This window comes from Ahaetulla prasina, chromosome 4 (genome assembly GCF_028640845.1).
Source record: "Ahaetulla prasina isolate Xishuangbanna chromosome 4, ASM2864084v1, whole genome shotgun sequence".
Lineage (NCBI taxonomy): Eukaryota > Metazoa > Chordata > Lepidosauria > Squamata > Colubridae > Ahaetulla > Ahaetulla prasina.
Genome location: NC_080542.1, coordinates 17,223,006 through 17,248,789, shown reverse-complemented (window position 1 = coordinate 17,248,789; position 25,784 = coordinate 17,223,006). Strand labels below are relative to the sequence as shown.

General features: G+C 43.6%; 1 protein-coding gene across 2 annotated transcripts in view; it reads right to left on the bottom strand.

The window, feature by feature from the left end:
- The window catches only part of PARP2 (poly(ADP-ribose) polymerase 2), a 32,384-nt gene that overhangs the window by 1,336 nt on the left and 5,264 nt on the right, over positions 1-25,784 (bottom strand). The window contains exons 2-20 of one of the 2 annotated variants that reach the window (XM_058181691.1): positions 20,654-20,834; positions 20,408-20,529; positions 18,248-18,460; positions 17,384-17,506; positions 16,938-17,162; positions 16,483-16,713; positions 15,766-15,836; positions 12,830-12,880; positions 11,926-12,022; positions 11,176-11,251; positions 10,988-11,090; positions 10,732-10,891; positions 6,967-7,105; positions 5,013-5,076; positions 3,645-3,779; positions 2,130-2,257; positions 1,942-2,041; positions 1,747-1,845; positions 35-153 (exon numbers count right to left, since the gene is read on the bottom strand). In XM_058181691.1, the coding sequence (XP_058037674.1) occupies positions 35-153; positions 1,747-1,845; positions 1,942-2,041; positions 2,130-2,257; positions 3,645-3,779; positions 5,013-5,076; positions 6,967-7,105; positions 10,732-10,891; positions 10,988-11,090; positions 11,176-11,251; positions 11,926-12,022; positions 12,830-12,880; positions 15,766-15,836; positions 16,483-16,713; positions 16,938-17,162; positions 17,384-17,506; positions 18,248-18,460; positions 20,408-20,529; positions 20,654-20,796 (2,399 nt within the window). In that variant the 5' untranslated portion in view covers positions 20,797-20,834. The remainder of the gene's footprint in view (positions 1-34; positions 154-1,746; positions 1,846-1,941; positions 2,042-2,129; positions 2,258-3,644; positions 3,780-5,012; positions 5,077-6,966; positions 7,106-10,731; positions 10,892-10,987; positions 11,091-11,175; positions 11,252-11,925; positions 12,023-12,829; positions 12,881-15,765; positions 15,837-16,482; positions 16,714-16,937; positions 17,163-17,383; positions 17,507-18,247; positions 18,461-20,407; positions 20,530-20,653; positions 20,835-25,784) is intronic. The other variant, XM_058181692.1, reaches the window with a different exon arrangement.

Below are 25,784 nucleotides of genomic sequence, written 5' to 3'. Positions count from 1 at the left end.
CCCGGCTGCCTTGTTCCCGTCATCCCAAACTTACAGAATAATAGAACCAGATGGAGCAATCTTGCCAAGGCCTTTGGTGCTATGTTTGCTGACAGGAAGGTTTTCTGCTTCTGGATTGGCTTCCAGTAATTCGTTACTCTCCCCAAGAGCCACCTGTAAACAAATACAGAACTTAAGTGCTGACTCATATATATCGCAAGGATGCTATTTCATAGACAAACAGGGAAGAGAAAGTACAGCCAAGGTGCTAGCAAAAAAGAAGACAAAACAAATCCAGGAAGCCGCAGAGTCAGGCTACATCTAGATGGTTAGATGAAAATCTGAAATTATTATCTCAAACCAAACCCAGAGAATAACAAGAGTTGGAAGGCAACCTGGGACAGGTTCCAATTTTTAGTTGATAGAATACAATTTTATCCACTAGTTTATCTATCCAACTAATATAATTAAACTTAAAATATAAGACTGTATTAACACTGGGTAACAGCAGAATTGCAATCAAAGTATATTGATCCCCTCTTTTGTTAAGATTTCTGACAATGTGCTTGATTTAATTTCTATTCCAAAGCTCTATCTAAATTATGAATGTGATTACTGTCAGAAATCTTCAAAATAAAGGGACAATCAGCTTTTGTTCCATTGTGATATCAATATCAATTGTGATATCGTTAATATCACAATTAAACTAGGTATCAAAATATATTTCATCTAGCAACAGGAAGAATGAATGAATGATTTAAAATGCTACAAAGCTACATATTTCTACGGAAAATTATTTCATTAATCCATGTGTTTTAACTACAGCATAATCACAGAATAACAAAGTTGGAAGAGACCTTGGAGGTCTTCCAGTCCAAACTGCTGCTCAAAGCAGGGGACCCCTATACTATTTCAGACAAATACATGTCCAATCTCTTAAAAAACTCCAGTGTTGGAGCACTCACAACTTCTGGATGGTCTAACTGTTCTCACTACAGATAGTCCTCGACTTATGATTACAATCGAGCCCAAAATTTATGTTGCTAAGTGAGACATTTGTAAGTGAGTTTTGCCCTACTTCACAACTTTTCTCGCCACAATTCTTAAGTGGAATCACTGCAACTGTTAAATTAGTAATATGATTGTTAAGTGAATCTCGGTTCCCCATTGACTTTATTGTCAGAAGGTCACAAAAAGGGGATCACCTGACATCCCCTCCCCCAGAACACTGCAATCATCATAAATGTGAGCTAGTTGTCAAGCATCTGAATCTAAATCACATGAAGATGCTTCAATGGTCCTAAGTGTGAAAAAAGGTCCTAAGTCACTTTTTTCAGTGCTGTTGTAACTTTGAACGGTCACTAAATGAAGTGCTACAAGTTAAGGACTACCTGTATCAGGAAATTTCTCCTCAGATCTAGGTTCAATCTTTTTGATAAATTTTCATTCGTTGCTGCCTTCAGGTGCTTTGGAGCAGGGGCCTCCAACCTTGGCAACTTTAAAACTTGTGGACTTCAGCTCACAGAGTTCCTCAGCCAGCTTTGCTTTGCTGGCTGATGAATTCTGGGAGTTGAAGTCCACAAGTCTTAAAGTTGCCAAGGTTGGAGACGCCTGCTTTTGGAGAATAGGTTGACCCTCTCTTCTTTGTGGCAGATATTGGAACACTGCCATCACGCCACCCTTAGTTCTCCTTTTCATTAAACTAGATATACCCAACTCCTATAAACGTTTTTCGTGTTTTAGCCTCCCACCAAGATGTCATCTCACCTCTGAGAGCAGGAGGAAGCCGATATCTTTCTCACGAGTAGCGAAACAGTAATTGGCACTTTTAGAGGACATGTCCGCAAAGTATATACCTTTTCCAAACTGGGGGGGAAGAGAAACAACAAGAAGAAAAGATTCAAAACCTGACTGCTTCCCGAATTGAACGAATCCTCAGCTCAGCCTAAAGTAGAGACTCACCATGTAGCCTGAGGCGGGAGCTTCTGGTGGTGCCACACGTAACCCCTGGCTCAAAATCCCCGCCCAGTTACCCAGCCGAGATCCGTGCCACAGCAACATCCTGAAGAATGGAAAACGAGGATGAAAGGTGGAATTCAGAATATAGCCCAAGGATAGGTTTCATTTCGACCCATCTCCTCCCTTCTTACCTGTTGGGCAGATCAAAACGGAAGGCGGCGTCTGAACCTCTCTTATTAATTGCAAAGGCGTCGATCAGAGTCATGGTGTAACTCTTGTGGGTCGGAGCATGGGTAGAGAGCAAGTAGCGCTCCAGCACCTGAAAAAGGACATGAAAGACTTAGAATAACTTCACTGTCATTTTGAATGTACACTAATCGGCGTACATTAAATTGAAATTTCATTGCATACAGCTCTCAAAGGGTCGCCACCTCCAATATACACTTCATAAACATTGATAAATAAGTGCCAAACTATGCATATACCCACATATATTATATGACACAGAGAAATAACACAGTCTAGTCAGGATGTATACATATATTTGGTGAGAAAAACAAATCTTGCGAGTTTATTCGATGAATTGCATAGGGAATGAAGCTGTTACAGAATCTGGTAGTCCTGCTAGAAATACTAGCAGGAGCAACCGAAACAGACCATAAAGTGGTTGTGTTTGGGGTCTCTAACAATGCTTTGAGCTCTTAAGCACGTAGCACTTATAAGCACTATCCTGAATAACGGGAATCAGGCTTCCTGTAATCTTCTCGGCTGTCCTTACCGCTCTGTGTATGCTGAGAGAAAGCAAGCTGAGATATACCCATCAGAATGTTTTTTTTCTAAAGTGGGGTGTCAAACTCAAGGCCCGCGGACCACATCTGGCCCACAAGGTGTTTAGATCTGGCCCATGGGCCGGCCTGGAAATATTAAAAGACCAGCCCACGGTGCCTCTGCCAGCCAAAACGTGGCCCAGGGGGGCCACGCACAATCCCCTGGGACCATTTTTTGCCTCCATGTCCTCCTGGAGCACTCCTGGAGCACTCTCCCATGATGAGGCCTTGCGTGCTCTCCCCCACAGCCCATTTTCAGCCAGCAGTGCTGCAGGAGGCCGTAAAAGTTGAAACAGGCTGCGGGGGGTGGGAGGAACACATGCAGTCCACCCATACCCCATTTTGGCTGGAAGAGTACTGCAGGAGGCATCCGTCCCGTCCTCCCCTCTCCTCTCCCACCGGCTGGCCCGTGGAGGAGAACTACAATGCCAATCCGGCCCGCGAAGAAAACCAGTTTGATACCCCTGTTCTACAGTCTTCTTAGATACATTTGTGCTCTGGTGGTGGTGAAGGCTCCTGCATACTCCTTGGACAAAAAGGTGACAAACAAGCAAATACTTGGGTGGCATAACACCAGATATGTCACTAGAAGACCAAATCATGAAACTGCATCTCACTTTGGCAATGTTACATTTGGCGGAATTCACTGGAAAAAGCAATTACATTTGGAAGAGCACTAAAAGGAATCCAGGCCATCAAAGAATATGGTGTGGCTTGACATCATCAAAACTGACACCAGCCAAAGCATAGAAAAACTCAAAGTAGTAGTACAAGTTCAGAAGATGTGGAGGGACCTGGCCCATAGAATTGCCAAGAGTGGGACTCAACTGAACCGGTATCATCATCATCATCATCATATTCTTTTTTCCAGCTACATACCTGGAACACATTGCTGGCCTTTTCCAAAGGTTGGAGTTCACAGTCAAGGCTCCTGTAGCTCCGGTCCAAAGGATGTTCCAGATCCGAATGTTGAGATTGGATGTGTCTCATACCAATACGGATCTCACCGAGAGCCTTGAGGTGGAAAAGAAAGTCAGTAGAGAGCAATGATCACACATTCAAGATTTTATAGGGCAACTTTAATCACAGAAGAAGCTAGATATCTGGATGGTGTGGTGGGAGTTAAGAGCCCAAAATACATGGAACATTTGGGTTGGGAAAAGCTTAGTTGAAAGTTATGACTGTAACTACAGGGCTCAATTCCAGTCATAATTTGATGACTATTTATTGTCCCATCTGCTTGATGCTTGAAAGAATATAAAATTCTTAAAGCAAAGGTGGGCCCTTTTATGACTTGTAGACTCCATGCTGAGTTGAAGTCCACAGGTCACAAAAGAGTCAGAGTTACCTATCCCTGATGCAAAAAAGAATTTAGGGATGACCTTGTTATGAAAGAACCATTAAAGAGGGACTTAGAGAAGCCATTTTAATTCAGAACTTGAAAACAACAACAACATGATAAAGGCAATCAAGCCCACCTTGTTTTGAATTATCATAAGGAGGGACAGAAACTTGAAAAGACTTCCAAGATTCTTATTATCCCAGTAGTGTAATAAAACAGCACTACTGGTGTCCTGTGGTATCTCTCTCTTGAAGAGCTGACATACAGTGTATCACAGTACACCCACTCACATTTTGTAACTATTTAAGGGTATCTTTTCATGTGGCAACACTGAAGAAATAACAGTTGGCTACAATGTAAAGTAGTGAGTCTACAGCTTGTATAACAGTGTAAATGTGCTGTCCCCTCAAAATAACGCAACACACAGCCATTAATGTCTAAACCAGGGGGTCTGCAACCGTAAACACTCAAACAGCCATTTGTACCAATTTCCCACAGAAAAGAAAACACCGGGAGCCACAAAACCTTTCCCGTGCCTATTTCTTGAGAAATTCTCAAAAATAGCATATGTAGATGAATTAAATGTTCTGTTTTCTTCTTTTCTTTTCTTGGATTTAACCACCCCTAAGAGACAATTTCTGCTGTTATATAAGCTGTATACTCATTACTTTACATTGTAGCCAAGTGTTAAGTATATCTTTTCAGTGTTGTCCCATGAAAAGATATACTTAAATATTTACTAAATGTGAGGGGGTGTATATCTTCTGTGATATAGTGTATGCTCTTCGCCTCATTTTCCAGTTCAGCGCATAAGCTGAAGAACTGCTTATTCCCTTGATTTTAACAGTCAGAATGTCCACACACCAACTTTCTCACCTTGAGCAATTAAATATGACTCTTCTTACCTCCAGCAGCTGTGCCTTCTCTTGGAGCTCCTTCAATGTATTGATTAATGGTGGTGTTTTCACCCTGAAAAGGAGAAGAAGAATAAGAGCAAACACTTTTTTTTTTTGAAAGGGGGGGATTTGCATTAAAAAGTTGAACTGCCCATCACCGAAGGTTCTCCTCAGAGAGGTGTCTGCCGTTGGGGAGGTAGCAGCCACAAAAAGGACCTTCCCATGAGCACCATTACAAAAAAAAATCTTCTTAGATCACAGAGGCACGTGGTCTGGTTTCCAGCCTCTGATTGGACCATCAAAATCTAGGGGCAAGATGTAAAGGACTGTGGAAATAACCTTGGGAGACAGAAGGAAGAGCTGGAGCCAGGACAACAGTTAGAAGGAAGAGGTATCTCAGGCATCAAAGGCAAAGGGATGGAGAAAACATTGCAAAAGGGATCCTACCTATGTTTCTCTGGAACATACAGTACAGGGAAGGGTGGGAACAAAGGTTTGCAAGAAGGCTAGGATAAGGGAACAAGGAGACATCCCTTCAAGTGGCTGCTACACAAAAAGGAGTTAAAACCCCCCCCCAAAACATGATTTCATGGCTCAGATTTAATTTATCAGGCTACGTTGGACAAAATTTGGGAAGATAAAAACCTGGGAGAACCAATTAGGAATGGGAAGATTCCCCTTTCATGCGGGCTTTTTAAGGGACAGTGTCTGATTTGTCTTTCATGAGATGGAAACGCATGTCTCTTCTGCGGCCGGCTTAAACCAATAAGACCAGGAGTCTCCAACCTTGGCGGCTTTTAAGACTTGTGGACTTCAATTTCCAGAATTCCTCAGCCATCTTTGCAAAGCTGGATGAGGAATTCTGGGAGTTGAAGTCCACAAGTCTTAAAAGCCGCCAAGATTGGAGATCCTGAATAAGAAGGTGTCTAAGAGCTTGAATTTGGAGATTGGCTAGTTATACAGCAAGATGAAGAGGGAAAATTAGATGTGGGTCAGATTGGTCTTTTGATTTATGGATTCTGAGCTGCACATTTGTGAGTGTGTGCCTTTGTGTGAGGGAGCTGTGGTCTGAACCAGCTGTTTCAGAAGCCCTTCCTTATAGTTTCTTTCCTTTCTTCAATTCCCCCTCTAGTTGTTTACACTTGATATGCTGGTAAAAAATTACGAATTGGTATTGAATCTACGGCTCTCGATTCTGAATTGAATCAAATCTTTGGCAAATCAAAACTTCTCTGCAAATAGTTAAGCAACCAGGGCAAGAACCCAAAAAGATCTTTATTATTCCAGATTAGACTAGCAGAGAGAGATCATCTCAGGATACCCTATGCATTAGCACACAGCTGTTAACAAGCAATCATTCCCATAAAACTTAAACCACAAGGGCTATTTACCAGTTGCATTGTTCTAACGGGCCTCAAAAGCTAATTTGAAGAACAAACTGAACTCTTCAAAATTGTAGTCAAATTGCAGTGTTCAATTAACAGTTTACATCTCTGCAAAATTACAGACACATCTCTGCAAAATTACAGACGGATTGGAATTGCACAGGTTTGGGATGGGGAAAAACACATAGTCCTCTGTTGTCATTGATCAGAAAACTGGCTGAGAGATGTAAATAATGTAGAGAATAGTAAGACACACAACAGCTATACAGGAAGTTCTCCACTTATAACCGGTTGCTTAGTAACGGTTTGAATGGCCTATTGCAAATAAATGGTTCACTAACAACCGCAGTGTTCACTTCACAACCACTGCAAAAAAAGGTTTCAAAATCAGACCAGTCATATGGGTGACCTGTTTATGACTATGACTTACAACCCTAATGGGAAGACTCCATTACAGTCATAAGTTGAGGATGATCTGCATAGAAAAGTATGAGAATAGTGCCAAAGGAGACTAGGTTTTTTTTCCCCCTTCTCCCAGACAACTTACAATTCTAAGAAGAGGAATCGGTGCTACTAACCCAAAATTATGGGGGATCCGTGTGTAAAATTCATTACACGCTTCCAGAAGCACAGAACCAGTCTCATTCTGCTTCAGACAAGCTTCCACCTTCTGCAGTGAACGGTACCCTGCTTTGATCTGTTCGGCCGTCAGCTTTCCTAAAGCAGAGGTTAAAAAATAAAAATCAGCTGGATTCAAGGTAGGCAGGCAGGCAGTTATTTGTTTATTGAGTGTATGGAATCTAGAGGTCACGTAATCACTGATATACAAATTTACTTTAAATAAAGCATTAGCAAATATACATAATTCCCTCAACACTGTCAAACTATTTACTAAATCTGCACTACTATTAATCTTCTCATTGTTCCCATCGCCCATCTCCTTCCACTTATGACTGTATGCCTGTAACTTTGTTGCTTGTATCCATAGGATTTATACTGATACTGTTTCCTGATTGCTTATTTGTAACCTATGATTATATTAAGTGTTGTATCATTAAGTGTTGTATCATTAAGTGTTGTACCTTGATGAAGGTATCTTTTCTTTTATGTGCACAGAGAGCGTATGCACCAAGACAAATTTCTTGTGTGTCCAATCACACTTGGCCAATAAAATTCTATTCTATATGTGGTCAATATAGGAGATACTCTGTTTCCGCCAAAATAAGACATTCCCCTGATAGTAAGCCCCATCGGGCTTTTGAGAGCATGGCAATAAGGCCAAGCGCTTATTTCAGGGTTCAAAAAAAATATATAAAACAGGGTCTTATTTTTGGGGAAAGACGATAATATATTAAGATAAAACCATAATCCATAATCAAATCAACGTAAGTGTAGGAAACCATAGAATTGCAATGGGATAGATCAGGGTTCACCCACCCAGGGGTAAAATCTACTCACCTTTCTTACCGGTTCGGAAGTGCACATGCCAAGTGCGTGCAGACCTGCGCATGCGCAGAAGGTAAAAAACACATTACTTCCTGGTTAAGAACCAGGAAATAACGACACCCAGGAGTGTGGGCAGAGCTTTGCTCCGCCATCGCTACCGGATCGCCGAACATCGGCCACGATCGCTACCGGATTGCAAGATCTGGTCAGAACCAGGAGCATTTCACCACTGCCCCCACTCCAGTCATTTGACTGGCACCAGTCTGTGCCAGGCTACAGAAGCCATCTTGTGCAAAAAAGCGGAGCTCCATCTGCGGGGTGAAGGCAGTATGCAAAACCGTACCGTCCCATTCATGGGAAAACCTTTCTCCATGGAACATAGTCCCCGGTGCCCAAAAGGTTGGGGGCTGTCATGCCCCAGCATATACAGTACATCAGAGAACTGAGTACACCTCCTCACATTTTGTAAATATTTAAGTATATCTTTTCACGTGGCAACACCGAAGAAATGACACTTGGCTACCATGTAGTGAGTATACAGCTTGTATAACAGTGTCAATGTGCTGTCCCCTCAAAATAACGCAACACAAAGCCATCAATGCCTAAACTGGTGGCAACGAAAGTGATAATGCCCAAATGGGGCCAAAAGTGTCAATATTTTGTGTGGCCACCATTGTTTTCCAGCACTGCCTTAATCCTCTTGGGCACCAGAGCTCCACAGGTTGCCAGTGGAGTCCTCTTCCACTCCTCCATGACGATGTCAAGGAGCTGGTGGATGTCAGAGACCTTGCACACCTCCACCTTCCATTTCAGGACACCCCACAGATGCTCAATAGGGTTTAAGTCTGGCGACATGCTTGGCCAATCCATCAGCTTTACCTTCAGCTTCTTTAGCAAGGCAGTGGTTGTTTTGGAGGTGTGTTTGGGGGTCGTTATCATGTTGGAATACTGCCCTGCGGCCCAGTCTCTGAAGGGAGGGGATCAGTATGTACTGCTTCAGTATGTCACAGTACATGTTGGCATTCATGGTAACCCTCAATGAACTGTAGCTCCCCAGTGCTGGCAACACTCAGGCAGCCCCAGACCATGTACAGTCCCATCACAGACAAGACACACTTGTCTTTGTACTTCTCACCTGGTTGCCACCACACACGCTTGACACCATCTGAACAAAATACCTTTATCTTGGTCTCATCAGACCACAGGACGTGGTTCCAGAAATCCACGTCCTTAGTCTGCAGCAAACCGTTTGCGGGATTTCTTGTGCATCATCTTTAAAAGAGGCTTCCTTCTGGGACGACAGCCCTGCAGACCAATTTGATGCAGCGTGCGGCGTATGGTCTGAGCACTGACAGGTTGACACCCCCCCCACCTCACCCCTTCAATTTTTGCAGCAACGCTGGCAGCACTCATACTATTTCCCAAAGCCAACCTCTGGATATGATGCTGAACACGGGCACTCAATTTCTTTGGTCGACCATGGCAAGGCCCGTTCTGAGTGGAACCTGTCCTGTTATACCGCCGTATGTTCTTGGCCACTGTGCTGCAGCTCAGTTTCCGGGTCTTGGCAATCTTCTTATAGCCTAGGCTATCATTATGTAGAGCAGCAATTTGTTTTTTCAGATCCTCAGAGAGTTCATTGCCACGAGGTGCCATGTTGAACTTCCTGGGACCAGTATGAGTGAGTGAGAGCGATAAACACCAAATTTAGCACCCCTGCTCCTCCCTTCACACCTGAGACCTTGTACCATTAACAAGTCACATGGCACCAGGAAGGAGAAATGGCTACTTGGGTCCAGTGGTGGAATGCTGCCGTTTTAACAACCGGTTCTGTGAGGGCGTGCTTTGTGCTCTTAAGGCGCTTACGCGCAGCACTAAAAATGGACTATTTAGAAGCTCAGCTGCTTACCTTCCATATCAGCAACGGTAAGTAGAACAGCGAGGGAAGGAGAAATCAGCTGTGCTGCGCGAATGAGATGAGCTACAAAGCAGGAAATAAAGGATAGGATAGGCAGGTAGGTGGGTGGGGCCAACTGATCGTCGGTGCTACTGGTTTACCCGAACCAGTCCAAACTAGCTGAATACCACCTCTGCTTGGGCACCATTTGGACATTATCACTTAGGGGTGTACTCACGTTTGTTACCGCCAGTTTAGACATTAACGGCTGTGTGTTGCGCTATTTTGAGGGGACAGCACATTTATACCGTTATACAAGCTGTATACTCATTACATTGTAGCCACGAGTCATTTCTTCAGTGTTGTCACATGAAAAGATATACTTAAATATTTACAAAAAGTGAGGGGATGTACTCACTTCTGTGATATACTGTAGCTTTTATATACTGTTGTTGCTCTCTGGCCCCATTTGGCAAATACAGAGGCAAATACCAAATATATTTTTTGAAGCTGACCCCACCCTATTATCCATCAGCCTGCACTCTCAAAACAAACTGCATGCTGGGAAGCCAAACTCCATTTCCTTTAGCATTTGGAGAAGGCAGAAACACAAAGTAGAATCCATCTTAACCTGTGGCACATGGTCATCCAAGGACAAACCCACGTCCTACACACAGACCATCGCTGTTTCACCATATCCAATAAAGCACTCAGATCTACACATACGGTCTGTTTTATTGGAGGATAGGTGGGTTTGGCTCCATGTTGAGCTGCTGCACACGGACTAACATCAGGTCATGGAGACAGAACAGGGCATTGAGATAGATCAGGGTTCTTCAACCTTAGCAACTTTAAGACCTGTGGACTTCAACTCCCAGAACATTCGTCATTTGTCTTTACTAAAAAAATAAATAAAAAGAGGGGTGTTTTTTTTTTGCCAAGTTGACCTCCTTAAATAAATTAAAACTAAGGGTAAGAAGGACAAACTAGGATTGCGTACCTAATGGAGATCTCTTGGTATCGTACTTCATCTCTATCACCATGTCCTCCATCGTCCGAATATTACATATCAGCTCTATCAAAGCCTGCACCCTTTGATCCAGCTTGGAAACCGGCTTGGGTTTGGAGACTGTCTTCTTGGCGGCAGCTCCTGATTTGGTCTGGCACGAATGCAAAACGAGGACTTATGAGCAAAATATCCTTTTGTTTTCTAAAGCTGCCTCCCTCTTCTGCTCTTTCCCACCAAAAAGACTTACATCGTCTTTGGCTTCATAATCCAGGTGAACAAGATCGTATTTGCCTGTGTATTTATGGAAGCTGCTACGTCTGCCCCATTCATTTTTGGTTTTGTCAAGGAACCTGAGGCAAAAAAAAAAAAAGTATTTAGGAAAAAGGAGGTGTTGAGTGGGATAAAGATGTTGCCAAAATTTTTAGAGGGACTCACTTTTTGGTGAACACTTCTTTGGCTTTCGCCAGATCTCCAAAGCAAGGGACAAGGGAGTGGTGACCAGTCTTACCCACTAGAAAGTAAAAAATATATATGAATGAATAAATATCAATAGCATTTAGATTTATATATCGCTTCGGAGTGCTTTACAGCCCTCTAAACAGTGTACTAATATCTCATTTGATTGCATCTGAAGGTTCACAGTCAAAATTTCATCTGAAATAGTTTTTATATGAAGTATAGCAATAGTATTTAGACTTATATACCGCTTCACAGAACTTTCACAGCCCTCTCTAACAGTTTACAGAGTCAGCATATTGACCCCCAACAATCTGGCTCCTCATTTTACCCACCTCGGTAGGATGGAAGGCCGAGTCAACCTTGAACTGGTCAGGGTCAAACTCATAGCACTGGGCAGAGTCAGCCTGCATTACTGCATTCTAACCACTTACAGCATTTTTAGGCAGTGAGATCCCCGATAGTATTTCTCAGTCTTGACAACTTTAAGATGTGTGGACTTCAAGTCCCAGAATTCCCCAGCCAGCATGAATTCAGGAATTTGAAGTCTACACATCTTGAAAGTTGCGAAGGTTGAAAAACATAATCGTAGATCCATAATTGCTTGGTGAAGTAGAGTCACAATTTGTTTTTAGTTTGCATTAAAAATTAAGGCCTGTTCGTGTCCCATGTTTGTCAGATATGTTTTCACTTCCTTCTTCCATGACTCAATTCCTTGGCCCAACTCACCACGCCCCCAGCGCATCCAGACACAGTAACTTTGCCCATCGTCCTCTTCCAACAGTTGTATGCGATAGAATTTATTGCAGTTGAGTTGAAGGCTTGTCTGGAGGAAGCCAAGATGAAAAAAATAAAAAAAAAACTTGGTCAGAAATGAGAAGACAACATCTAGATCCATTTCTATTCCATGTACTGCTCTCCTAGATGTCTTCTAAACAAACCTCTATGAAAAAAATCAGACTTTCATGCAACTATTTTTCCAATCTCTTCAGGGGAATTTTGCTCTGTAGGATAATAGGAAGCCAGCTGAGGAAGGTGGGGGGAGGAAGCCCAAATTTATCAATAAGATCCCTCCTACTTCATCCATGGTTTTCAACCTGTGGTCCATGGACCCATGGGGGGAACCACAATAATATCACAAGGGGTTAGAAAAGGCTTGAAAAAAATGTTACGATTTAAATCTTGAGTATCTTAAGTCCTGGGGGTCTGTGGCCACAAAAGGTATTTAAAGGGGGTTTGTGGTAAAGAAAAGGTTGAGAATCACTGATCTACATCATTGGAGTTTCTAGTTCTACCTTCCCTGCCTGTTATGAAGGCTTATATGGTTTCCCTCACAATTTTGTCCTCCAGATCAGGGGTCTCCAACCTTGGCAACTTTAAGACTTGTGGACTTCAACTCCCAGAATTCCTCAGCAAGCTTAAAGTTGCCAAGGTTGGAGGCCCCTGCTCCAGATAATCTTGCTAAGAACAAGAGATTCAAAGATAGGCCTTGTCTTACCTCATTCGATAGGCTCTGCGACTGAAATTAAGGGATGAACCTAGTTCTTCCCAACTGAAATCAACCTTTTCTAAAAAAAAAACCCAGGCAGAATCTCTTGACTAGGGAAAAAAAAACTAGGTAAGGTCCACTCACCTGATTCAACATTACATCGTAAATGTCATCTCCTTCGTAATAAACATGAGCCTTTAGAAAAGGCAAAAAAGAGGAAAAGAGGTTATTCAAAACATAGTAATGAAAAACAAAAACAAAAAATAAACCCTCTTTTAAGCTAGGTTTGACTCCTAGTGACTTCACAAAGACAGCAACCATGCAGCTTCCTTGACTTGAAAAATGCAATTGTCTTCTTCAACCTTGCCAGTCTGGTCTATAGCACTAGGCTTTCCTGTAGGGCTCCATCCAAGAACTAACCAAACCAGACTCTGCTTGTCAGGTCCAAAATGTACTCAAGTCATCGAAGTTCCAAAAAGAGAATTAAGCAGAGGCTTGGAAAAAGTAACAGCTTTTATTTTGGCCAAATACCTGTGTGGGCAGTTCCACAGCATGCAGGTAGCGAGCATGCAAGGAGAAAGCCATACCTGAGAAGAGTGTGGCAAGCATCTTATACATTTCCCATAGCCTGTCAGATAAAAGTTTGTTATCCATCCTTAGAGCATTTCTTGACCCTGCCCTGACCATGTCTTTGTTATCTACAGAGCATTCCTTGTAAGCTTGTGTATAGTCTTCCTTATCTATTTTGACTTCATCCTCGGCAGTTTTGTGTTATGGACTTCTTATCTTCAGAGCAAGGCTGTGCCTGGCGCCACCGTAGAAGCAACACACAGAAGCGAGAAATCAGGGAGCAAGATAGCAGGAGTTCAGAGAAGACTAATTTGTAATACCTATGTGTATAACGATACTGTTTTGTGGTAGCTATATCACTTATAGCTGCTTAGTTTGCAACCAGAGAAAGGATGTCCTGCCCCTGCCACTTGCTGTGCTAAATGAGAGTCTTTGCCAGACTGCAAAAATCTTCTATTTCCCCAAGCATTTGGTTGGGGAAATAGAAGATTTTTGCAGTCTGGCAAAGACTCTCATTGGATTTCAACTCCCAACATTCCCAGAAAGCATGGCTAAAGGGGCTAACGAAGCCCAGAACGAGGAAGCGGCTTAAGGAACCTCATGGGGAACCAAGGTGTGACACACACACAAGCTATCTGCAGAAATTGGGTGATTCTCCTCTGCTAGTGAAGTTATTGGACCGTAATAGCAGCAGAAGTAGTTTCCTGCAATGACTATTGCCCATGTAGCTTATCATGGCAGCAAAGGAGGGATAGGAAGGAAGGAAGGAAGGAAGGAAGGAAAAAATAAAGAAAAAGGAAGGAAGGAAGGAAACAAAGAAATAAGAATGAAAGAAAAAAGGAAGAGGGAAAGAAAAAAGAAAGGAAAGAAAGAAAGAAAGAAAAAGAAAGAAAGAAAAAGAAAAAGAAGGATGAAAGAAAAGAAAGAAAGAAAAAAAAGAAAAAAATTAAAAAAGGAAGGAAGGAAAGAAAAAAGAAAGAAAAAATTAAGAAAAAAGAAAGAACGGAAGGAAGAAAGAAAGAAAGGATGGAAGGAAAGAAAAAGGAAGAAGGAAGGAAGAAAGGTAGGAAGAAAGAAAGAAAGAAAAAAGAAAAAGAAAGAAAGAAAAAGAAGATGAAAAGAAAGAAAAAGGAAGGAAGGAAGAAAGAAGGAAAGAAAAAGGAAGAAAGGAAGGTAGGAAGGAAGGAAGAAAGGCAGAGAGAAAGAAAGAAAGAAAGGAGAGAGTGAGAGTGTCATTAAAAGAGACCAAAGATAGAAAACCCTGTGTCACGGCCTCACGGTGGGGGGGGGGGAAGGAGGAAGCAAGCCCAGAGAAGGACTTCAAGGCTACTCCTCTCATCCCTCCTCATAAGGAACACTGCTAGGGAGTAACTTAAGGAGAAGCCTTGGGGAAATGAGTCTTTGCCAGGAACAATTGTTTGCTTTGGATTACACTCCCCCGACTTCAACTCCTATCTGTTGTCCTTTGCCTTCTCCTTGCCTTCAAGGCTGCTTCTTGCCTATTGCTTTGTCTCGCCGCGAGGACCGTCTCATGCCTTGCCCCGTGCAATGCCATTTGCCCTTGGCTTTGCTCTGCCTTTGCAAAACTGCCTTTTGGCTTGCACCTGGCCTTTGCTCTGAGGACTGCCCTTTGTCTTGTGCCTGAACTTCACCTTGTGGACTAGAGTTTTGCCTTATGGACTCACTTAGCTGGGTGGACTGGACTTTGAACCCTGGACCTTTCCCTCTGACCGTGCTCCTACCCTGTGTACTGTCTTTGTAACACAGGGGCCGCTGTTTCGTGGGACTGAGGGTGGCTGCCTTCAAGGTAGCATGGGGTGATGGTTGGAAGGCCGTTGGTTTGAACATTTATTGAGAGCAATAAATCTGGAGTAGGGGTGTCAAACTCAAGGATCTGGCCTGCATGGTGCTTAGATCGGGTCCCCGGGGCTGACCTGGAAACAGCGAAGGACCGTCCTGCGGTGCCTCTGCCAGCGAAATCAGAGGGCTACACGTGGGCCCTCCTGACCCCATTTTCGCTGGCAGAGGGTTGCAGGAGGCCATCACAGCCAAAAACGGAAGGATACTGCAAAATCTCCATTTCCACCCCATTCTAGGAGAAGGATACTGCAAAATCTCCATTTCCTCCCCACTCTGGGGCCAGCCAGAAGTGGCATTTGCTGGTTCTCTGAATTACTCAAAATTTCTGCTACCGGTTGCCCAGAACCTGTCAGAACCTGCTGGATTTCACCCTTGGTCTATTAACATAAAAGGACCCCTTCTGAGTCTCTTGCCTCACCCACTATCCAGTTGTGGGCTCTGCTGCCTCTTACCTGACTATCCCCCAGGCAGCCTGTCGGTTCCCAGGGTCTTTCCCACAGCAATCCCATGAAATATACAAATTCTCTGCTACAGCCTTCTTGGCAAACTTCCTGACAACATCTGCCAACCTGTTTGCTGACCAAACTCTGGACTCTAATTTAGCAAATATTCAATTCTCAGAAAGGTCATTAATGAGACCAATGACATACTTTTCCCAATTTGGCTGTGCACTCTGGGTCCACTGGAGCTTTTCCCTTCACCACCAAGGTTTTTGCTGCCTCTGTAGGTGAAAAATAATAAAATATCCAGTTTGCATTGAACAGAGGTGGCATTTGGCTACAAGGAGCTTGGGCTGACATCCTACAATCTCAGCATTAAAAAAGAACAGGTCGTTACTTCTTATGATCCTAGTGCCCCTGGGCTTAAAATGAAACACAATGAATTAAAGGGATATTTCAGCAACTCTTAACTTCTTATGGGGGAGGAATGATGGATCGGAGATTGAAGACCCTGAGCTTGTCAGATGGAAAGTTGACAGCCTAGGTCCAAGACCCAAGTGCTTGCACAACAGGGAGAGTTCCCAGTACTTGCTGTATCTCCTGCCAATCTAGCAGTTCGAAAGCATGCAAATGCGAGTAGATTAATAGGTACCATGTTGGTTGGAAGGTAACAGCATTCCATGTGCTTCGGCATACAGTCTTGCTGGCCACATGGCCACAGCAGCATCTTTGGACAACACTAGCTCCCTCGGCTAAGAAATGGAGATGTCCCTCGAGTCGGACATGTCTTTTAAACTCCTTATGAGACTCCTAATTGGAGTTCCTATTACCAAACTCCCCGCCACGCATCTATTTCCGAAAGATCAGGCTGTTCTTTCCACAACACTGTCATGCACTGACCCCCAAAATCATTTTCTTGGCACTTACCCATCCCATCTCCTTGGCCCTGAGATGCAGTCTGAGACTTCGGAGCTTGATCTGAAGTACTGGCCTCGGATGCAGGGACATCTAATTCAGTTTGGGATTCTTTCATGGCAACCGAAGTACTGGCCTCGGATGCAGGGGCATCTAATTCAGTTTGGGTTTTCTTAGCGACAACTGAAGTACTGGCCTCCGAGTCACTGCTGCTGCTCAACTGTGAGCTGCTCTCGGTGGTATCTGAATGAGGAATAACAGTGGCAGAGTTGGAAGGGACTTTGGAGGTCATCTAGTCCAACCCCCTGCTCATGCAGGAGATCTATACTGGGGATTCGAACCGCCGGCCTTTCTGATCGACAAGCTCAGCATCTTAACCATGCATCTATTTCTGAAAAATCAGGCTGTTCTTTCCACCACACTGTCATGCACTGACACCCCCCCAAAATCATTTTCTTGGCACTTACCCATCCCATCTCCTTTTCCCTGAGATGCAGTCTGAGACTTCGGAGCGTGACCTGAAGTACTGGCCTCGGATGCAGGGGCATCTAATTCAGTCTGGGATTCTTTCACGGCAACCGAAGTAGTGGCCTCGGATGCAGGGGCATCTAATTCAGTCTGAATTGCAGCAGAAACTGGTGTACTCGCCTCCACATCACTACTGCTGAGCTGAGAACCGCTTTCAGTTGTTTCTGAATGAGGAATAACAGTAACACGAGTTGGAAGGGACCTTGGAGGTCATCTAGCCCAACCCCCTGCTCATGCAGGAGACCTATACTAAGGATTGGAACCTCCGGCCTTTCTGATCGACAAGCTCAGTGTCTTAACTATGCATCTATTTCCGAAGGATCAAGCTGTTCTTTCCACCACACCATCATGCACTGACCCCCAAAATCATTTTCTTGGCACTTACCCATTCCGTCTCCTTGGCCCCGGGCTACAGGGACATCTAACTCAGTCTGGTATTTCTTAGTGGCAACCGAAGTACTGGCCTCCGAATCACTGCTGCTGAGTTGAAAATCATTCGTTGTCGCATCTGAATGAGGAATAACAGTAACAGAGTTGGAAGGGACCTTGGAGGTCATCTAGTCCAACCCCCTTCTCATGCAGGAGACCTATACTAGGGATTCGAACTGCCAGCCTTTCTGATTGACAAGCTCAGCGTCTTAGCCACTGAGCCACCAAGCCAGGCTACTGAGCCACCTAGCCAGGGTAGGTGAAAAAAAAGGGAAAGGCAGAATGGGACGGGGGTGTTGTGTAAGGATAGAGAGGAAGTGGCCCAGGGGCCAAATCTACACGCATAGATTTTCACTTGCAAGGAGTGACAGAGCCCAGTCGAAGTTCCACAGTTCAATTCCACAGAACAGGTGCCCTTCGACTTACAATAGTTTATTTAGTAACTGTTCAAAATTACACTACCAAAAAAAAAAAAAAAGACTTACGACCCTGTTTAACGAGTGTTACAGCATCCCCAGGATCATGTGATTAAAAATTAAGATGCTTGGCAACGGGTTCATATTTACGACGGGGGCAGTATCCCAGGGTCATGTGATCCTCTTTTGCGACTTATTGACAAGTGAAGTCCGTGGAGAATCCAGATTCATCTAATAACAAGCATGTTACTAGCTGAACTGCACGGATTCACTTAACAGCGGTGGCAAGAAAGGTCGTACAATGGTAGTGGTGGGGAAACCTCACTTAACGAATGTCTCGCTTAGCAACATAAATTTTGGGCTCCATTGTGGCTGCAGGCCGAGGGCTACCTGGACTCCCATACCTGATTCCTTGTATTCCATACGATGATCAAATTGAGTCTCTTGGTTTGTCTGCACCATAAGGGTCGTGTCCAGCTTGAAGCTCCTCTCGCCAAATGTAAAGTCCACGATGGGTTCCCGGTCACCTTTCTTGGCTGCCTGTAAATCCAAACAGGTAGCAGCAGGGTATGGAATCCACTCATCTTCTTCGTCTGCTTCCCATTGCCAGATGAAATCTGTTCCCATGTGGGTGAAGAAAAGGAAAAGGAGAAAAAAGATTGAATTAATATAAAGAAATCAAGGCTCTCAGGTGTTGAAGAGGAAGGAAAATGAGAAACCAGCTTGTCTGACAGCTAACCTCTAATGCAAATAAAAGTTTATCGACAAATAAGGAGTATCAGAATTCACTTGCTTGTGCCCACGTACGGATTCTGTTTGACTCCTTCCCCTGGCTGAGGCAGTCTTTCTCGTACATATAGCCACGTTTTATCATACAGTAGTCCTTGACTTACAACAGTTCATTTAGTGACCGTTCAAAGTTACAACGGCACCAAAACAAGTGACTTACGGCCAGTGGTGGGATTCAAGTCATTTAACAACCGGTTCTCTGCTCTAATGATTTCTTCCAACAACCAGTTCACCAAACTGCTCAGAAAGTTAACAATCGGTTCTCCCGAAGTGGTGCGAACTGGTTGAATCTCACCACTGCTTACGGCCATTTTTCACACTTACGACCTTTGTAGCGTCCCCATGTTCATGGGATCAAAATTCAGATGCTTGGCAATTGATCCATACTTATGATGGTTGCAGTGTCCCAGAGTCATGGGATCTACTTTTGTGATCTTTTGACAAGCAAAACCAATGGGAAAGCCATATTCACTCAACAACCATGTGGCTAACTTAACAACTGCAGTGATTCACTTAGCAACTGTGCCAAGAAGGGTCAGAAAATGAAATAAAACTCGCTTAAGAAATGTTTCACTCAACGACAGAAATTTCTGCTATGTATGGTCGTAAGTCGAGGGCTATCTGTTGTTTGTCAAAATCCAGGCTTACTTAAACTTCTCTGGATTACATATAGTCCTTGAACTTATGACCACAATTGGGTGAGAATTTTCACTGTTAAGCAAGATGTTTGTTAAATGACCATTTATTTAACATTTTTGCCACGGCTGCTAAGCAAGCCATGCGGTCATTAAGAGAATCTGCCTTTGCCCATTAACTTTGCTTGTCAGACACCAGGTGGGAAGGTCACAAATGGCGATCATGTGACCCAGGATGCTATAACCGTGGTAAATACCTGCCCGTTGCCAAGCATTTGAATTCTGACCATGTGCCTGTAAGAAGGCTGCAACGGTTGCAAGACTGGACACAAGTCACTTTTTTCTAGTTGTTCAAACTCTGAGAAGTCCCTAAATGAGTTATAAATCAAAGACCACCTGTATGAGAATCAATGGCCAGAGCCAGTTATAGTGGGCACTGGCAATGTTGACCTAAAGAGCAGAATACAAATGCAATAAATACAGGTAGTCCTCAATTTAAAACCACAATTGATCCCAAACTCTCTGTTCCTAAGTGAGGCATTTCTTGTGAGTTTAGTCCCATTTTACGAGTCTTCTTGCCACAGTGGTTAAGCAAATCAATGCAGTTGTTAAGTTAGCCACACAGTTGTTAAGTAAACCCAGCTTCCCCCAAATGACTTTGAAGGTCGCTAAAGGTGGGGTGGGGTTGTAACATGACCCTTGAACATGGCAACAGTCATAAACATGGGTAAGCTGACAAGCGACTGAATTTTGATTTAGACGACTATGGGGATGCTACCGTATTTTCCCCCAAAATAAAACCGGGTTTTATATTAATTTCTGCTCCAAAAGACGCATGAGGGCTTATTTTCCGCTGAGTGCTTACTTTGAGGGAAATACGGTACTAAACATGTCCACCTGGCTGACAATCTTAACTGAGGCTTATTTTTGGGGTAGGGCTTATATTACGAGCATCCTGAGAAATCATGCTAGGGCTTATTTTCCTGTTAGGTCTTATTTTCAGGAAAACCCAGTACAAGTGTGAAAAATGGTCATAAGTGATTTTTCCCCCCCCTGGGCCATTGTAACTTCAAACGGTTGCTAAATGAACTGCTGTTAAGTCGAGGACTACTACCTGTACAATCAGAAAAAGTGACTTACAGGATTTCTGGTCCCAGATAGCCATACGGACACGGTTCTCCTGGCCGCTCTCCTTGTTCCACTGCACCATCTTCAATAAGTCCACTTCATCATCTCCTAAATTCTCTGTTAGTTTCTTTGCCCTGTAGGGAACACAAGAGTTTGGATTGCAATCTCACCAACCAACTCCAGGCTGCTGTGTTGTTGTTTTTTCTCCTTCTCCCCCCCTCCACCCCCCACCTTCCCTCCTCCAGGAAGCCAACTTACCGAACGGCTTGGCTCAGGATCTCACTCTGCTCCGGTGGGAACAGCTGCCATTGGTTGCTACTGATCTCACGCTCCCAGCGCAGGTCAGGCTGACTCCCTGCATTACCAGACTGGGCTTTGGGAGATGCTCGCTTCCTTTTCATCTCTGCGACAGCTACACAACACACACCTAGCTTTGAAGCTGCAATAAGCAATAGGATTGAAGATTAAATAGCCCTGGACTTACGACCACAATTCAGCCCAAAATTTAGTCTGTTAAGTGAGACATTTCTTCAGCATTTTGACTCATTTTATGGCTTTCTCGCCAGTTAAATGAATCAGTGCGGTTGATAAATTAGTCACGCGGCTAATGTGAAGTGAATCTGGCTTTCCCGTGGATTTTGCTCGTCAAAAGGTCGCAAAAAGGCGATCACGTGACCAAAGTTTGCCTGCAATACTGTATTCTAAGCACTTCCCCAACATACTGCTAAGCTGCAACCATTATCCCATTTCTGCAAAAAAGGAAGATGGGTTTCTTTCTCTGCTCCTTGCCTGGGCATTGTGTGCCCAGCCATTTTTGAGATGCTAGTAGGGACTACCAGTATAGATAGCCCTCAACTTACAATGGCTCATTTAGTGACCAACAGCACTGAAAAATGACCGTTTTTCTCACTTACCACCCCCCCATGCAGCATCCCCACGGTTGTGTGATCAAAATTCAAGATTTTTGGCAACTGCAACGTCCTGGGCTCGTGTGATCCACTTTGGTGACCTTCTGACAAGCGAAAGTCAATGGGGGAGCCAGATTAATTTAACAACCGTGGGACTAAACTTAACAACTGCAGGGTTTGCCTTAACCACTGTAGCCAGAAAGGTCGTAAAATGAGACAAAGCTCACTTAACAAATGTCTCACTCGGCAACGCAAATTTTGAGTTTAAGTGTCATTGTAAGCCGAGACCTATCTCCAAGCTGTTTTTCCTGCCTCTAAAACCAAAGTGAATGCCATAATAATCTTGTTATCTTTAGAGAAACGCAAGATTCTTATCTTTCTGTAAGAGCGTCTTTCTCTACCTGTTGTAAGAAGCATTTTTTTAGCTCCTGGGCAAATGTTTTGCAGGTGACTATCACTTAACCGTGCCATTTAGGCACTTAAGGGATGGTTTTGTAGGAGCAGGGTGTGCATTCTGGATCATCAAGCGAGCATCAAAATTTCAGGTTTTTGCAGCAAATACAACACCTTATAAGTCTGAAATGAACCTGCAATTAAGTGTTCCTTATGATTGCTTGAAGACTTACAAGCCTATGTGGATTTGTGCATTACAATGCACCCCTTTTTGCTATCCCCCCCCCATAATAAAGCCACTGGTTTTGTAAATACCATACAACTTATTTTTGCATCACTAACATTGCTGTAACTGCCCTTCCCCAACGGAATACAACAAGACTTTTTTTCCCCACTGGTGTGCAGTGTGTTTGCGAGGGACTTCTGAAACTGCATCCCTGGAAGTCCAAAGGTGCTTTTTTTCAAAAGGCAGTTGAACTTTCTTGGTTTTTTAACATTTCGCTTCTCATCTGACAAGCTTTTCCAATTCTAACTAACTAATGGGGAATGGAAAAATTTATTGTTTTGGTTCCCACGATGTAAAAAAGATGTTGGGACTCTAGAAAGAGTACAGAGAAGAGCAACAAAGATGATTAGGGGACTGAAGGCTAAAACATATGAAGAACAGCTGCAGGAACTGGGCATGTTTAATCTAATAAAAAAAAGGACCAGGGGAGATATGATAGCAGTGTTCCAATATCTCAGGGGCTGCCACAAAGAAGAGGGAGTCAAACTATTCTTCAAAGCACCTGAGGGTGGAACAAGAAGCATGGGTGGAAACTAATCAAGGAGAGAAGCAACTTAGAACTAAGGAGAAATTTCCTGACAGTTAGAACAATCAATAAGTGGAACAACTTGCCTGCAGAAGTTGTGAATGCTCCAACACTGGAAATTTTAAAGAAAATGTTGGATAGCCATTTGTCTGAAATGGTGTAGGGTTTCCTGCCTGGGCAGGGGGTTGGACTAGAAGACCTCCAAGGTCCCTTCCAACTCTGTTATTATTATTATTATATTCTTTGCAGACATCTGTTAAAACTCTGGGAGTCCTTGCGGCCACTTGGGTGGGTTTTATCTATATCCTCAGGGTCACCTGAATCAAGCCTATAATTAGGACTGCACTGTAAGCAGGACATAGACTGCATGGTATCCCTCCCCCTCTGTTCAGGGAGGCCTACTCAACTCTAATATAGATGGCCTCTTTGGCTCCCCTTTCAAATCAGGCCCTCTGAAAAGACCCATACACAAACAGCAATGTGGTATATGCAGTGCAATGCAGCCAGACTTGTACATTGGGGAAACAAAATAACCACTTCACAAACGCACGGTACAACACAGGAGAACAAACCCATCAGGACAGGAGTCAACAGTCCATTTAGATCTGAAAAGCAAGGGTCATGCTTTTGAGGGACAGCAAAATTCACATTCCAGACAGGGAGAACCACCTGTTTGAAAGAGGAGTTCCAAGAGGGCATTTAGGTTAAAATAGAACAGCCTGCCCTCAACAAACAGGAAGGGATACAACACAACCTATCCCCCGCTTACAACACAGTCCCAAGAAGGTCCCACACTGATTTGCGCTCTGATTCAGGTGACTCTGAGGATACAGACAAACCCCCCTAAGTGCAGAGATGGAATTCAGCAGGTTCTGACCAGTTCTGGAGAACCAATAGTGAAAATTTTGAGTAGTTCGGAGAACTGGTAAATACCACCTCTGCCTGGCCCTGCCCCCATCTATTCTCTGCCTCCCGAGCCCCAGTTGATTTGGAGGAAATGGGGATTTTGCAGTAACCTTCCCCTGGAGTGGGGAGGGAATGGAGATTTTGCAGTATTCTTCCCCTGTCAGGCCTACCAAGCCACGCCCACAGAACCAGTAGTAAAAAAAAATTGCTTTGGATGAGGTTAATTGGATTGGAAGGGAAAATTTTATTCTATGTTTGGTTTATGTATAACAATACCTTGTGATTGACCCGGGAAGCCGGGGGGGGGGGAAGGGAGGGGGGAAGGGATTTTCTGGGAGGGAGGGGGAAAAAAGGGGGGAAAATGTTTTTGTTTTTTTAAAAACTTTTTCAATTAAAAAAAAATTGAATCCCACCACTGCCCAAGTGATCTCAAGAACTGGCAGAGAGCTAATAATCAACCTTCAGAGTGCTAAGGACTAGATGATTGCAGAGAATATAAATCCTTCCATTCCCCACCAGTCAGACCTGTAGAAGCTTCTTGGCCGAGAAGCGAAATGTTTTCAAAGAGGAAAAAACAAAAACAAAGAAAGCCCAGAGGCCTTTTGGATTAAGCGCCTTTGGGACAACCATGACCTCTCCATAGATGCCTATCCTTGAAACTTACCACTACCACCAGAAATGGTTTGCCAGCCACTTTTATTAGTACTGTACCCTTTTATTATGGCTTCTAAGTCATCTTTAGCAATATTAGCACTTGCATAGGAGTTACAGATAATCCTCAATTTACAATAGTTCATTTAATGACCATAATGGCACTGAAAACTTTTTCACTTTTACAACAATTGCAACAATCTTAAAAGCATGGAATTAAAATTCAGACACTTGGCCACGAGTTCATAATTACAGGGTTTGCAGTGTCCCAGGGTCACAAGTTCCTCTTTTCAACCTTCTGATAAGCAAAGTCATTGGGAAAGCTAAATTCACTTAATAACCCTATTATGGACTTAAACCAACTTCACTTAATAAACCCTGTTAGGGAGTTAAGCCAACTTCACTTAAAAAACCCTGTTAGGGAGTTAAGCCAACTTCACTTAATAAACTTGTTAACTGCGTCAAATGGGGCAAAAAACCCCAATGCCTGACTTAGCAACGAAAAAAATTTGGCCTTTGTGGTGGTCGTAGGTCGAGGACTACACTCTGCACATGCTCATATCTTCCCTGATCCCAAGCAGAACAGCAGGTAGATATTCCCATCAGGTTAAGCCCACATTCAGATTCATGTTCCAAGGATTCACTTTTGCAAAACTTATTTTTAACATTTAAAAAAGAAAACACTTAAACGGAAGATTAAAAAAAGGACAAAAAAAAAAAGGACCAGCCATCTTATTTGAAAGCACTCAGTCCACCTAGAAACCAGGGACCACCTCAGCGTGCGTTTTTTGCTCCCCTCCCTGCTTTCCACGGGGTTGCGATGGGCGGGACATGAGTTCGCAACTAACAACTAAAAAAACTAAGAAAACCAATGCCTGACTTAGGAATGGAAAAAGGCCTCCGTCGTAGGTCGAGGACTACGTGCTCATATTCCCAGACCAGCCATCTTATTTGAAAGCACTCAGTCCACCTAGAAACATTCTCAGGGACCACCTCAGCGTGCGTTTTTTGCTCCCCTCCCTGCTTTCCACGGGGTTGCGATGGGCTGGACATGACTTCGCAACTAACAACTAAAAAAACAAAAAAAACCAATGCCTGACTTAGCAACTGAACAAATTTGGCCTCTGTGGTGGTCGTAGGTCGAGGACTACCTGCTCATATCCCCCCCCCCACCATCCCAAACAGGACAGCAGGTAGATATTCCCATCAGGTTAAGCCCACATTCAGATTCATGTTCCGTGGGAGAGCCTGCCTCCCCATCAAGATTCAATTTTGCAAAACTTATTTTTAACATTTAAAAAAGAAAACACTTAAACGGAAGATTAAAAAAAGGACAAAAAAAAAAGGACCAGCCATCTTATTTGAAAGCACTCAGTCCACCTAGAAACCAGGGACCACCTAAGCGTGTGTTTTTTGCTCCCCTCCCCACTTTCCATGGGGTTGCGATGAACCGGACATGACTTCGCAACTAACAACTAAAAAAACTAAGAAAACCAATGCCTGACTTAGGAATGGAAAAAGGCCTCCGTCGTAGGTCGAGGACTACGTGCTCATATTCCCAGACCAGCCATCTTATTTGAAAGCACTCAGTCCACCTAGAAAAATTCTCAGAGACCACCTAAGCGTGTGTTTTTTGCTCCCCTCCCCGCTTTCCATGGGGTTGCGATGGGCCGGACATGAGTTCGCAACTAACAACTAAAAAAACTAAGAAAACCAATG